We start from the raw sequence: 15,000 nt of genomic DNA on the forward strand, positions 1-15,000 counted from the left end.
GGTTCAGCTATGAGTCCTCGTCTAAATATTTATCCGGACTGTTTATGATGCGTTTACACACCGAGCCCAGCCCTCGTCTCTCAGATGTACGGCGAGGGGCGAGGGGCGAGAGGCGAGGGCGCGAAGTTTAGAGACCTGGGACCTGGATTTTTCCCTAGTGGAGTGTGTATATACATCCACACCAGAGCCATCTATGGCCAGGAGTCACAGAACACAACCAGCACGGTGCTTTTACAGAATAGAGCGATGTTATATACTATAGCAGCAAGAACGTCCTGGGTTCAATTCCCAGATCGTGTCCGTGTGGGTTTCCTCCCACTTGCAGTCAGGTTGATTGGTGTGTTTGCCCTGTGATAGACTGCCGACCTGCCCGGGGTGTTTCTTGCCTTCCGCCCTGTGAACTGAACCCACTGTGACCCTGACCAGGATGAAGAGGTTGCATAACAATCAATGAATGATTGATTGATTCAATGCTGCTATGATGTTCGATAACGAGGAGTTTAAAATAAGGACGTGATTCATTTCAGAGGAAGCACACGTGAGTCCATTTTTGGCCAGCAGAGGGGGCATGGAGGCGCGCATGATTGAAGTCACTCTCTCTTGATTGACAATCACTTGCTTCTCATAAGCATTAATTCGCTCCAGGTGGAAGTTCCTCTATATATCACCGCTTCTTTATCTCACACTTGGCAGCTTCTTTGTCGGCACACTTGATCCTGGGACGCTCGGTCCGGGTCCGGTCTTCCGCTGGCGTGCGATGCCAGGAACTGGTAAATAAACTGGTCCTACTGTGGTTTACAAGATGTTACATGAAGTCTCCACAAGGGGGTGCTCATATACAAGTTAATTTCATCTCTGAGCCTGTTGAAATTTGTTGATTTCTTTATTATTATTTTTCTCTGTGACCCACCCAAGGGTTCGGATCCCAGGGTTTAAAAGACTCTTCTTTAGCGTTCTCGGAACTTGCCCCAGAGTTGCCGCATTTTGGGCCTCACTATAGAACCAAACGTGGGGTTGGGGTGTTGATTTCGAGGGTTCTCTATCTTTCTTTTATTTCTGAGAGCTGGCTGGTCGCAGACGGACGGAGCAGCCGGTCATATCGTGACATCCAGTTCAGTTCTGTGCTGTCCCGGTTCTATAGATGTTCTCCGTCGTGGGCTGCCAATGTCTTACACTTGGCACTTTGTTTCTATTAATTTGGCTACTTTTTTATTTGGGATTTCGAGTTGATAGAGGGGCACGTCCAGCCCCGTCACACATGCCTACTTTTACAGCCAAATTAAGATTAAACTGGTTTAAAAATTAATCATTTTAATCTATGTCATGCGAATCATCTGACACTTGCTCATTCTTAGTGACCACTTGGACATATCCTACTTAATTTTCATATTTTTTGGGTTTCGGGTCATAAAAACATCGCGGTGGCTCATGGGAATCACTGGACTGCACGCACTGATCTCTGTTATCCCCCGTCTCTGTGCAATGCCATCGGGCGGCATTGGGCGTAACTGCAGCAGTAATGTGGAAAGCCACAAAGCCAATCAAACAGCTCGGATCCAAACTCGACAGCTCGAGATCTCAGCATCGCTTGGGCTTCTGGGTCATGATGTCATAAAACAGCCAATCATGTATGTGTGTAGATGCCCGATCGTCTGACCCACCCGAGTGCCCACACCAATCCTAGTGAAGTCTTTGCTTAGAAATAAGCTCAGCAGAAGGTCGACCTTGAAACACGATGCCCACACAGTGCCCACTTGATATTGCATCGAATTGGGGTCATAAGAGGTCGTGGTCTGATCTCCATTATCCCCTGGCTCTGTGCAATGCCATCGATCAGCCAGCAGAGGGCGTAACTGCAGCACTTTTGAGAAAGGCCATTGTCCCGCCCCAGTCAAACAGCTCGAGATCTCAGCATTGCTTGGCTTCTGGGTCACGATGTCATGAAACACAGCCAATCATGTCTGTATATACAGTAGATGCTTGACTGACTGACTCCGCCCATGTTGGCATAGCTGCGCCATACAAGCACCCACAGGCATCATTCACCTGGTTTTTGAAAGTACAATCCTAATATCTGCTTAGAAATAACTTAGTGCAGAAGGTCAGCCTCGAAACACGGTGCCCACACAGTGCCCGCTCGATATCCTTAAAGAAACAGCAGCCGGTTAAAGTCCTAAAGATCAGCAGGATGCCCATATATCCATCAGTGCTGCAGCTTGGGTGGCATTTATGGGTACATGGACATCCTGCTGATCTTTAGGACTCTCTAAAGGCACCGTGTGGGCACCGTGTGGGCACTGCGTTTCGAGGTCGACCTTCTTTGCTTTTTTTAAAGTGTAATGAGCTGGATCATGGCGCTGCCACGCTGAATCACCTGCAGGCTTTTTCCACGCTTCGTCTCTCAGCTGCTTCGCTGAATCACTTTACCGTGTTTTTACCGTGTTGTTTTGTTTTTCAGGCTCCCAGCAATGACGTCCCGCTCAAACTAGTAGAGACGACGGTAAGTGTGATTATTTCATCCACGCGGTGTTTGTTAATATTAAAATATTAATATATAAACGATTTACGTGTCTGTTTCATACCTCCGTGGTGAATTACCGGTTATTACCGGTTAAGCGTGTAAATATTTAGCTCGAGCGCCGACACTGTTGCTACGTAGCCGCCGTCTTTTAATCCTCTCCGGTCTGAACCTCATGCGGATTTGAGCCCCAAATTATCGGGTACGTCGGCTAAACTGGGCCTCGCTGGGACCGTGACGGACGCTGCGTGGTTAAGACTTTAAAACAGCGCCAGTCCTGACGTCATGCTATAGGACTGGGGCCAAAAACCCCCTTCTGGATCAGACATCCACCTCCCAAAAAATCTTAAATGGATTTTACCTTCATCTGCATGAACTGGGGAAGTCAAAAGTTCCTTGGACTGCTATGACTTGAACCTGTACCGCTTCTTTTCACCTGCACCGAACAGGTTCGTACAGAGATCCGCAGTGTCAGAGTCACGCACTGATCTCCATTATCCCCCGTCTATCTGCAGCACCATCGATCAGCCAGCAGAGGGAGTAACTGCAGCACTTATGAGAAAAGCCGCTCATTCTTAGTGACCGCTTAGACATATCCTACTTTATTTGCATAATATTTTGGGTCATAACAGGGTCGCGGTGGCTCCGGTTTCCCCGGAATCACTAGACATGAAGCCTTAGACAGGACGCCGATCCATCGCCTGGCTTCCGAGACACGCACCGATCTCTGTTATCCCCCGTCTGTGTAATGCCATCGATCAGCCAGCAGAGGGAGTAACTGCAGCAGTCCTGCACCTTATAGACACGCAGCCAATCCAATGCATCATTATTATTTAAATAAAGCAAATCCTTATATAAATATTTTAATATTTAATTCATTCAATTTGTACTTGCTTTCAGTTAGCCTCAGGTCGTTCAAACCGTCACAGTACTGTAAGTCGCTTTGGATAAAAGTGTTTGCTAAATGCCCAAAATGTAAATGTAATGCTGGTTGATTGGCACGTGGTCTCACCAAGTGACGACAACTTCCGTCTTTTACGATATCTAGGAATTTACGTTTGAACCCAGGTCCCTTCGGACGGATTGGGATTTTTCTGCCATCAATCACCGGCGCGGTGCTTAAATCCCGAATAAAAAAGTGAAGTGCAGTAAGTCCTGCTCACGATGCTGAATTCTGCTGCTCGGCATCTGGGTTCGATTTTCTCCGTCCGAGTTACATGTGGCTTCGCGTCTCTGTGGAAAATAATAGTTCTGTTCTGTTCTGTTCTGTATGAGAAGGACTTCCCATGAATCCTCTCCTCACCCTCCGAGGCGACGTGCTCGTTAGGAACGACGTGTTACTTTAATAGATCCTGAAAGCCGAATTGGCGGTTCGAGGGTTCGTTCGGGTTTGGAAGGGAAACGTCGCGTGACGGTTTGGGCGCGATGGACCGTGGCGTCACGACAGGCCGCGTTTATGACGTGAAGCTTCTCCTCGAGCGGGGACTGTGATAGATTTCGTTCTTTTTAGCTGGAATGACGTGATCCGTGCACAGATCTCGTAAACACGTGTTTGTGCTCCTGCACGACGTCTGTATGTCCGTATTTCCTGTTTCCTTCGCTAATCTCATAAGAAAAACGATTTACTTTCCAATTTGTACGTCCTGTGGGTGTAATAAAGGAAAATGGGCGTCCCTCTGACCCCCCCAGCCTCGTTTTTTGTTTTTTTTTGTTTTCTTTCCACAAAGCAAACCAGATCTGTAGGATTTCTCTTGTATTTCTTCATCTTGTATCCCAAAGCCAAAATGTTTCCCAAGCTCAGGATTCTTGGATCTTTTCACTGATCAGCCATAACATTAAAACCACCTCCTTGTTTCTACACTCACTGTCCATTTTATCAGCTCCACTTACCATATAGAAGCACTTTGTAGTTCTACAATTACTGACTGTAGTCCATCTGTTTCTCTACATGCTTTGTTACCCCCTTTCATGCTGTTCTTCAATAGTCAGGACCCCCACAGGACCACCACAGAGCAGGTATTATTTAGGTGGTGGATGATTCTCAGCACTGCAGTGACACTGACATGGTGGTGGTGTGTTAGTGTGTGTTGTGCTGGTATGAGTGGATCAGACACAGCAGCGCTGCTGGAGTTTGTAACACTGTGTCCACTCACTGTCACTGCTGGACTGAGAATCGTCCACCAACCAAAAATATCCAGCCAACAGCGCCCCATGGGTGGCGTCCTGTGACCACTGATGAAGGTCTAGAAGATGACCGACTCAAACAGCAGCAATAGATGAGCGATCGTCTCTGACTTTACATCTACAAGGTGGATCGACTAGGTAGGAGTGTCTAATAGAGTGGACAGTGAGTGGACACGGTGTTTAAAAACTCCAGCAGCGCTGCTGTGTCTGATCCACTCATACCAGCACAACTCACACTAACACACCACCACCATGTCAGTGTCACTGCAGTGCTGAGAATCATCCACCACCTAAATAATACCTGCTCTGTGGTGGTCCTGACCATTGAGGACAGCATGTGAAGGGGGGGGGGGGGTATAAGAAAGCATGTAGAGAAACAGATGGACTACAGTCAGTAATTGTAGAACTACAAGGTGCTTCTATATGGTAAGTGGAGCTGATAAAATGGACAGTGAGTGTCGAAACAGGGAGGTGGTCATAATGTTATGGCTGTAAATATTACCATTAAGCAGGGTAACATGTACAGTGATCCAGTCTAATTAAACCTGAAACTGTGGAGTTCTGGTAGATTTCGCTGCTCGAGGCTCGAGGCTCCGGTCAGGGACATCATGGTGCGCCGGTGCTGACGTCTCCGGCTCATGATGTCAGGATTCTTAAGGTCTTGAGATCATAATATCACATCATATGATCCGTCTCTCTCTCTCTCAATACCAGTTCTTGTGTTTTTGGGACTCTGAGTTTTAAAGTGTGATAATTAAAACCGGTCACAAGTCAGAATAATCACGAGTTTAAAACACTTTCATGTTTTATTCTGTTCATGTTTGTTTAATCATGAAAACAGGGCTTTGATAGTGAATACAGAATATGCAGGAGGGTGGAATTATCATTCATTTATAGTCTTACCAGTGCTTTATCCTAGTCAGGGTCGCAGTGGGTACAATTCAATGGGCTAAAGGTCAGAAACAACCCGTACAGATTGCCAGTCCATCACAGGGCAGTATCTCCAATTACACGTCTTTGGACTGTGGGAGGAAACCCACACAGACACGGGGAGAACAAGCAAACTACACACCACCCTGGGAATCGAACCCAGGACCTTCTTGCTGTGAGGCGACAGTGCTACCCAGTGATCCACCATGCCGCCCAAAACCCAAGTGATCAAACAGCTCATGGTCGTTTTCTTTAATACAGCCTGTTTAAAACCTTCAGCTAGTTTAAAATAAAAATAAAAGTATAATTAACTTATAATTAAATTCTTGTGTTATAATTTATTGTGGCTTTAGACGGTAGAAAACATCGTTCTGCTCTTTATTTTTGTGCCTAAAAATGATTCCCAGTGTTGGCTTTGATCATACAACCACGGCAAACGGAACTGCTAAATCTTATGTTGTGCTTTTTACTTACGGTGTTCCACAAGGCTCAATATTAGGACCCAAAAAGTTCCTTAGTACAGCTTTAATGGAGCTACTGAACCAGATTAAGTCCCGCAAGTGACGTGGAACTGACTGTACTGTATAAATGGAAGATGAGGAAGACCAAGAATAAGCTGGATTGATGAATCACGACGGGGATTGAATTATCAGGGGCGTCTGCTACAGGCGACACTAGACAGAAGGCGCTGGAGCTGGAGAGAGCTGACACATCTGTACGGCCAACCATCACAAAGGCACGATGGCGTAGTCACGTGACGTGAAACCTTTGGCTTTAACCGTGTGCAAAAGTCCACAAAGGATTCAAGTTGAAGAGGTTTGGGTGCTTTTGTGCTGCTGCGCCGGTTCCTTTGTAGCTTGACCCTTCGCTTCCTTCTTTTAAACTTCACCTGATTAAACTTTGACCCAGTTTGCTGTTTTCTGACCTTTTCAAAGCTCCTCCAGTGAGACGAACTGTTTGATACGAGGCGGTAAAAGCAACTCAGGCCGCGCGAACAAAACTTAGCGTGACTTATTGTAGTAAAACAGCGAGTGAGGAATGTGATTAGTGGAGGAACTTATGAGCAGTAATAATGAAGAGAAGTTTAGTGCTCCTGTCTCCTTCTTTTACTACATTAAACCACGTTAAGCTTTATTTTGAACCAGAAGCGTTTTAGACTCTGGGTGCTTTTCCACCAAAAGAACTCTGGTTCTGGTTCTTAAACCGGTTCTGTTCGGGTGTTTTGTAGAGAACCGACCCGCGTTTCCACCAGTTTTTGGAAACCAAGCGCGTCATCAACGGTGGGCGCTACACAACAAAAGTAAAGAGTAACATGATGGTGGAGCGTGTAGATTAACTGTGGGGATTTGTGCTGCTGTTACAGATGTTGGTTTTTATGTAAAAAGTATGGATCAGCTGTCGGTGATAAGAAGACGTGACGTGTTTGTCTCAGTTGTTGTTTTCTTTAGTTCATTGATGTGAGAAGCATTTTGTGCTTCACTCTCACCGCGACTCTCCGATTTGCTCAGCGCTCAACTCGAGCGATAAAACACTAAAGTTCCACGACATGAACAAACATCTATGTGAAATAACCATCAAACCCAGTCTAACAGCTCCACATGTACAGTGGGGCCAAAAAGTATTTAGTCAGCCACTGATTGTGCAGGTTCTCCTACTTAGAAAGATGAGAGAGGTCTGTAATTTTCATCATAGCTACACTTCAACTATGAGAGACAAAATGAGAACAAAAAATCCAGGAAATCACATTGTAGGATTTTTAAAGAATTTATTTTACATTCATTCATTCATTCATTCATTCTCAGCATTTAGCAGACACTTTTATCCAAAGCAACTTATAATTATGACTGAACATAGGTGGTGAGGCTTGAACCGGCAACCTTCTGATTACTAGTCCAGTACCTTAACCACTGAGCTACCACTGCCCTGACAAGTGTGAATGGCATTAAAGCTAAAATAGGGAGAAGAAGCAATTCAATAGAAATGCCCATGGTTTTGGAGTGCTCATAAATAGGCTCCACATAAATGTGGCCATATAGTGTATGTGATATATTTCAAATTTTGCAAATATACAGTAATTGTGCTTTCAAATGTACAGAAGTTTCTTCCTGTAGAGGCTGTGTTCACTTATTTTTACTATCAAATCTATCAAACAAAGAATTTGACCAGGGGTTTCCGAACTTTTGCATGGGACTGTATTTTACGATACCAGGGTATTTCCTTATCTGTTTCACTTTGTAAATATATTTAACCTTGGTTTAAAAACACCTTTGCACTCTGTTACAGAGCATTTTGTAAACAAACCTAAAAAGTGAAACAAATATGAGAATCTGATCGAAAACAGCACGTCCCACACAAAAGACTTAGTTACATCGGCTTGTTTCTCCACTTAGACGACATACTGGTTGGAGCCGTAGTTCATTGTGTAGGCCTGACGGCTGTACTGAAAGTGATCGCTGAGTGTGTTGCTGTGACCATACTGATATTCTGAGCCTTGTTTGAAGGGTGCTGAGCCGTTGGACTGCAGCTTGTCAAACAAAACCATGTCCTGCGAAGAGACTGGTAACAGCTTTTTCTTGGCCTCCTGATTGGCGTCGTATTTCGCCTTGTTATACAAAAACAAGGCGAAAAACAAGGCGAATTTACATATTTGTAAATTATGGTGGAAAATAAGTATTTGGTCAATAACAAAAGTTCAACTCAATACTTTGTAACATAACCTTTGTTAGCAATGACAGAGGTGAAACGTTTCCTGTAAGTCTTCACCAGGTTTGCACACACTGTAGCTGCTATTTTGGCCCATTCCTCCATGCAGATCTCCTCTAGAGCAGTGATGTTTTGGGGCTGTCGCTGGGCAACACGGACTCCCCAAATTTTCTATGGGGTTGAGGTCTGGAGACTGGCTAGGCCACTCCAGGACCTTGAAATGCTTTTTACGGAGCCACTCCTTCGTTGCCCGAGCGGTGTGTTTGGGATCATTGTCATGCTGGAAGACCCAGCCACGTTCCATCTTCAATGCTCTCACTGATGGAAGGAGGTTTTGGCTTAAAATCTCACGATACATGGCCCCGTTCATTCTTCCCTTAACACGGATCAGTCGTCCTGTCCCCTTTGCAGAAAAACAGCCCCAAAGCATGATGTTTCCACCCCTATGCTTCACAGTAGGTATGGTGTTCTTGGGATGTTCTTCTTTCTCCAAACACGACGAGTTGAGTTTTTACCAAAAAGTTCCATTTTGGTTTCATCTGACCACATGATATTCTCCCAATCCTCTTCTGGATCATCCATAAGCTCTCTGGCAAACTTCAGACGGGCCTGGACATGTACTGGCTTAAGCAGGGGGACACGCCTGGCACTGCAGGATTTGAGTCCCTCTCGGCGTAGTGTGTTACTGATGGTAGCCTTTGTTACTTTGGTCCCAGCTCTCTGCAGGTCATTCATCAGGTCCCTCCGTGTAGTTCTGGGATTTTTGCTCACCGTTCTCATGATCATTTTGACCCCACGGGATGAGATCTTGACCCCAAGGGAGATTATCAATGGTCTTGTATGTCTTCCATTTTCTTACAATTGCTCCCACAGTTGATTTATTCACACCGACCTGCTTGCCTATTGTAGATTCACTCTTCCCAGCCTGGTGCAGGTCTACAATTTTCTTCCTGGTGTCCTTCGACAGCTCTTTGGTCTTGGCCATGGTTGAGTTTGGAGTCTGACTGTTTGAGGCTGTGGACAGGTGTCTTTTATACAGATAACGAGGTCAAACAGGTGCCATTAATACAGGTAACGAGTGGAGGACAGAAGAGCTTCTTAAAGAAGAAGTTACAGGTCTGTGAGAGCCAGAAATCTTGCTTGTTTGTTATTGACCAAATACTTATTTTCCACCATAATTTACAAATAAATTCTTTAAAAATCCTACAATGTGATTTCCTGGATTTTTTTTCCTCATTTTGTCTCTCATAGTTGAAGTGTAGCTATGATGAAAATTACAGACCTCTCTCATCTTTCTAAGTAGGAGAACCTGCACAATCAGTGGCTGACTAAATACTTTTTGGCCCCACTGTATGTGTGTTTAACTGGATTTACTTCACGTGTGCTGGTTCTGCAGCTCCAGGTTCTGAATCCACAAAAAGCTTCAACTAAATAAAGAGTAACGTGGCTGAATGTACTAACAGTACCACACAGAAACACTCAACTTCTCTTTGTTATTACTGGTTATAAGCGTTTTGTACTGGTTATAAGTGCTCTGTACTGGTTATAAGCGCACAGTATTCTGTGGTGCCAGATTAGACGCTAGTTCTCTGTCTGGAACCTCTTTTTTCCGGTGGAAACATACGAAACCGGTTCAAAATCAAGTTCGCGAACCGGAACGGAGCCGTTTCTGCATCGGTGGAAAAGTGGTATGGGAGAAGCTGATTCTGATTCTCAGAAGCTGGAGCTGTAACACAAGTTTAAAAGTGAAACAGGGAGGAAAATCCAGATAAACACAGATACATGTGGAGCTGTAACCCTGGATCTGACGCTTATTCCACACTGATGGATGTTCGTGTCGTGAAAAAACACTTCTCACGTGGACGCACTAAAGAAAGCACAATGACGACAAACACAAGAACATAGTCGCCGATATTTGATAGATGCTTTTTGCATAAAAACAAACATCTGTAACAAGAGCACAAATCCCCACAGATAATCTACACACTCCACCATCATGTTACTACAGTTTACTTTTGCTGTGTAACGCCCACCGTTGATGACGCAGGCTTGGTTCCAAAAAACGTAGAAACGCGGGTCGGTTCTCTACAAAACACCAAAGTTTGAAGAACTGAATGGAACTGAAGAACTGAGTTCTTTTGGTGGAAAAGCGTTATTTGACCCCTCTGTGTTTAAATTTTTTTTCTAGGACCCCCTCGACATGGGTCAGTGAGATCAACAAAAGGTTTTGAGTTCTTGCTCATGGGAAATGTAATGAATCCTTGATAAAGGTATAAATCTTGGTATTTTCTGATTTTAATTGATGTAGAGGGACGTTTCCAGGTCGATGTGCCTTCCAGACGTTAAAAAGTTCATAGATTCGTCTCTGTTCCTCGAGCTCAGCGTAGCCAGAAGATCCGAACCAGACACACGTGGGTGGTGGCCGAAACACACACACTACTAGAAAGTGGGAGGAGAGAGGCGCAAAGGAAACAAGGGAGGGATCGGAGCTAAAGATACAGAGCGCAGTTTTCGGGAGGGAGGAGGCCGGGAAGGGCGGGAGGTCGAGACGCCCAGATTCAAAGAGAAACTCCGAAAGAAAGGAAGGGAAGGAGACGAGCCACGGTTCGAGCGCCTCTTCGGGCAGACGATGTGGCATCCTGCAGGAGGCTCGGACCCAAAATAGATAGAACTTTTTTTCTTCTCGTGGCGGGACATTAAAATTGACCCTGAGGAGGATGGAGAAGAGCGGGACGTGCTCCTTCTCAAGCGTGAACCCCGGCGGATCTTTCCGGAGGCGCCTCTCATCGTTACGCGGCGCCTGGCGCTGGAGCACGGGCTACCTGTTGAGGGTACGAGCGCACCACATCTCTTTACCTCGGCTTCCGCTTGCTCTCGGTTCTTTGTTCGACTCTTGGCGCTCTTTTCCTCGCTCGTTCATCCAACCCCCCGGTTTGGGCTCCGGTAGTTAATTTGTCAGGCGGGCTCGTAAGCAGCGAGCGCAGCTGGTTTTGATCAGGATTGTCCGGGACCCCCTTTTTAATAACACCAACCCCCCCCCCCCCCCCCCCCCCCCCCCCCCGGTCGCTCCGGGCTGTTCTTCTGGGGCTTGTAATTGAGGGATAATTAAGAGAAGGCTTGGCGGGGTTTTTTTGGAGCCTGCCACCGTGTTCCTGGGGTTGTCCAGGCCTCCATGCTAGCACTGAAGAACCGTTTTTTATTTGATTATTTAGGTAGAAAGGGAAATGTGCTCGGGGTGGGAACGTTGTTTCGCTCCGTCGAGGTTTAATGCCCTGTTATGGTGTTGATTGAAGTGAAAGATCTCTCGCTGGATAATGATGTGTTTAGCTAAACCCGTGTGTTTACAGAGTCGCCGTCTTTGCGCGTGATTGTTTATTCTGTTACATCCTGTGGAACATCGCTAATACGGGCGCTAACGTATAGCTTCACCGTGTTTATCGCGTCTGTATACGAATATTTAAAGCTAAAGAGAGCCAATAAACATGAATGATAAAGACATCTTACCGTGGTAAACAGTGTTGTTATGGGACATAGGGTTTCCCACAGGACTGGAATAAACATGGGTGGAGAAGTGGGAACGGAGGTGGAGTCACGATCCCTATTTCTGGAAAACTCGGGACATTTTGTGCATCAGAAAACTGCTTAAAATCTCATATGGGAGGATGATCACCACTGAGCGAGTGTACGAGACGTCCAGAACAGAAAACCACATTAAATCCCGCAAGTTACGCTACTTTGGGATTTTATGACAGGACTCGCTGAAGACGGCAACATCATGACAAGCGCTTTTCCACCAACTCTGGTTCTTGAACCGGTTCTGTTCAGATTTCTTAGAACTTTGGTGTTTTGTAGAGACCCGCGTTTCCACCAGTTATTGGGAACCAAGCCTGCGTCATCAAAGATGGGCGTTGCTTAACAAAAGTAACATGATGGTGGAGCATGTAGATTAACTGTGGGGATTTGTGCTGCTGTTACAGATGTTGGTTTTTATGTAAAAAGCGTGGATCAGCTGTCGGTGATAAGAAGACGTGACGTGTTTGTCTCAGTTGTTGTTTTCTTTAGTTCATCACGTGAGAAGCGTTTTGTGCTTCACTCTCACCGCGACTCTTGGCACAAATAGCCGATTTGCTCAGCGCTCGACTCAAGCGATAAAACATCACTAATATTTCACGACATGAACAAACATCTGTGTGAAATAACCATCAAACCCAGTCTAACAGCTCCACATGTATCTGTGTTTAACTGGATTTACTTCACGTGTGCTGGTTCTGCAGCTCCAGGTTCTGAATCCACAAAAAGCTTCAACTAAATAAAGAGTAACGTGGCTGAATGTACTAAAAGTACCACACAGAAACACTCAATTACTCTGTTATTACTTGTTATAAGTGCTCTGTACTGGTTATAAGAGCTCTGTACTGGTTATAAGAGCTCTGTACTGCCCTAATTCATCTATCATTGTTTTAGTACAACGAGCCACGTTATGCTTTATTTTTCACGTTAAGCGTTGTTCGTTCTGTCCGGGTCACGTTTACCGCGTCATATCACACAGTTCATCTTTTTTAAGGCTCTTTGAAAATATCAGTGGCAAACAGGATCAAAATTTAATCTGGTGACCTTTAAAACATAAAGAAAATGCAGCGATAAGCTCCATACGAGACACCAGCACACTTGTTTAGCAAAGCACCCAAACCTCCACACTTTGACACGCCCACAGATGACGTCACGGTTCGTGCTGAAAAACCCAGTATTCTGTGGTGCCAGATTGGCCCGCTAGTTCGCTGTCTGGACCCTCTTTTTTCGGTGGAAACACACAGAACCGGTTCATAATCAAGTTCGCGAACCGGAACCGGAACCGTCGGTGGAAAAGGGGTAGACATGGATCGCATTATCAGGGGCCATGAGACAGAGGGTGCTGGAGGAAGCTGACCCATCTGTACAGGCAACCATCACAAAGACATGACAACGTAGTGATATGACGACATGCTCTTGAACTGTTATATAAGTATTTGTATACTGAGTATAGTCAAATATTTAGAATTAGTTTGAATTATTAGTAAACTTAGATAGATAGATAGATAGATAGATAGATAGATAGATAGATAGATAGACAGACAGACAGACAGACGATCGATCGATCGACCGACCGACCGACCGACCGACCGACCGACCGACCGACCGACCGACCGACCGACCGACCGACAGACGATAGATAGATAGATAGATAGATAGATAGATAGACAGACAGACAGACAGACAGACAGACAGACAGACAGACAGACAGACAGATACTTTATTGATCCCGAAGGAAATTAAAGCCCCAGTAGCATAATACAACAAATAATTAACAGTACAAAACAAAACAAAAGCAAACAGAAAAACTAGAACTAAGTATTTCTTGTAATTTACATAAAATGAATAACTGGTAACTGTAATGATGCATGAGGTATAATTTTAGTGTAAAGATTGAATAGTAATTAAATTATTAAATAGTAAAGTGACATGTGACAATATTGCACAATGAGGCCAATATAGCCATATATATACATACACATATATACCCATATACATACATATACACACATGCAAATACATACACATATATATATATATATATATATATATATATATATATATATATATATATACTGTATATATACACGTTTGCACATGCATGTGCATACAAGTACGTACACACATGGCTACATTAGGACCCTCAGTCTTTAGCTACAGCCAGCCGTCCCTGCCTGGTGGAGTTGTAGAGCCTGATGACTCTGGGTACGAATGACTTTCGAAGCCCGTCTGTGGAGCAGCTCTGAGACAGCAGCCTGTCACTGAACATGCTCCTCTGTTTAATAATCACTGTATGCAGTGGGTGACTGACATTGTCCATGATGGAATAGAGTTTACACAGTGTCTTAGCATAGGTTCGCTGCCCTTACTGGTTTAAAGCAGTTGTAGCCTAGTGCTTAAGGTACTGGACTAATAATCAAAAGGTCTCTGGTTCAAGCCCCACCACTGCCAGGTTGTCACTGTTGGGCCCTTGAGCAAGACCCTTAATCCTCAATTGATTATTCAGTACACTCTCACACTACTGTAGGTCGCTTTGGATAAAAGCGTCTAATAAATGCAGAAAATAAATGTAGACGGCCGACCGGTCGATAAGCACCACTGGGAATTCGAACCCTGCTGCCCCACCGTGCGGCACGGTGGCTCAGTGGGTAGCGCTGTCCCCTCACAGCAAAAAGGTCCTGGGTTTGATGCTCTTTCTGTGTGGAGTTTGCATGTTCTCCCCGTGTCTGTGTGGGTTTCCTCCGGGTGCTCCGGTTTCCTCCAACAGTCCAAAGACGTGCAAGTGAGGTGAACTAGATATACAAAATTGTCCATGACTGTGTTTGATATTAAACTTGAACTGGTAAGTCTTGTGTAAGCAGTAACTACCGTTCCTGTCATGAATGGAACCAAAGTGTAAAACATCACGTTATAATCCTAATAAATAAATAAACCGCTGCCCCACCCGAGCACCCAAGATTATTAGTAATTAGTAATTATTAGTTTTTATTTATAGAAAATAAATTCAGCTCTCATTCATGTATTCGAGTTGATTCATGTTTAGTGGAACTGAGGTCGGGACTCTCTCCACTCTGGGTGTGGCTTAAACACCTAAA

General features: G+C 44.9%; 1 protein-coding gene across 11 annotated transcripts in view; it reads left to right on the forward strand.

Moving 5' to 3' along the window:
* The window catches only part of tns1b (tensin 1b), a 237,564-nt gene that overhangs the window by 138,358 nt on the left and 84,206 nt on the right, over positions 1–15,000 (forward strand). For 9 of the 11 annotated variants that reach the window (XM_063006574.1, XM_063006567.1, XM_063006573.1 and 6 more), the window contains one exon: positions 2,459–2,500. In XM_063006574.1, the coding sequence (XP_062862644.1) occupies positions 2,459–2,500 (42 nt within the window). Of the gene's footprint in view, positions 1–2,458; positions 2,501–10,865; positions 11,167–15,000 lie in introns of those variants that run through there. The other 2 variants (XM_063006575.1, XM_063006579.1) reach the window with 2 other exon arrangements.

The sequence above is a fragment of the Trichomycterus rosablanca genome, chromosome 12 (genome assembly GCF_030014385.1).
Source record: "Trichomycterus rosablanca isolate fTriRos1 chromosome 12, fTriRos1.hap1, whole genome shotgun sequence".
Taxonomy (NCBI): Eukaryota; Metazoa; Chordata; class Actinopteri; order Siluriformes; family Trichomycteridae; genus Trichomycterus; species Trichomycterus rosablanca.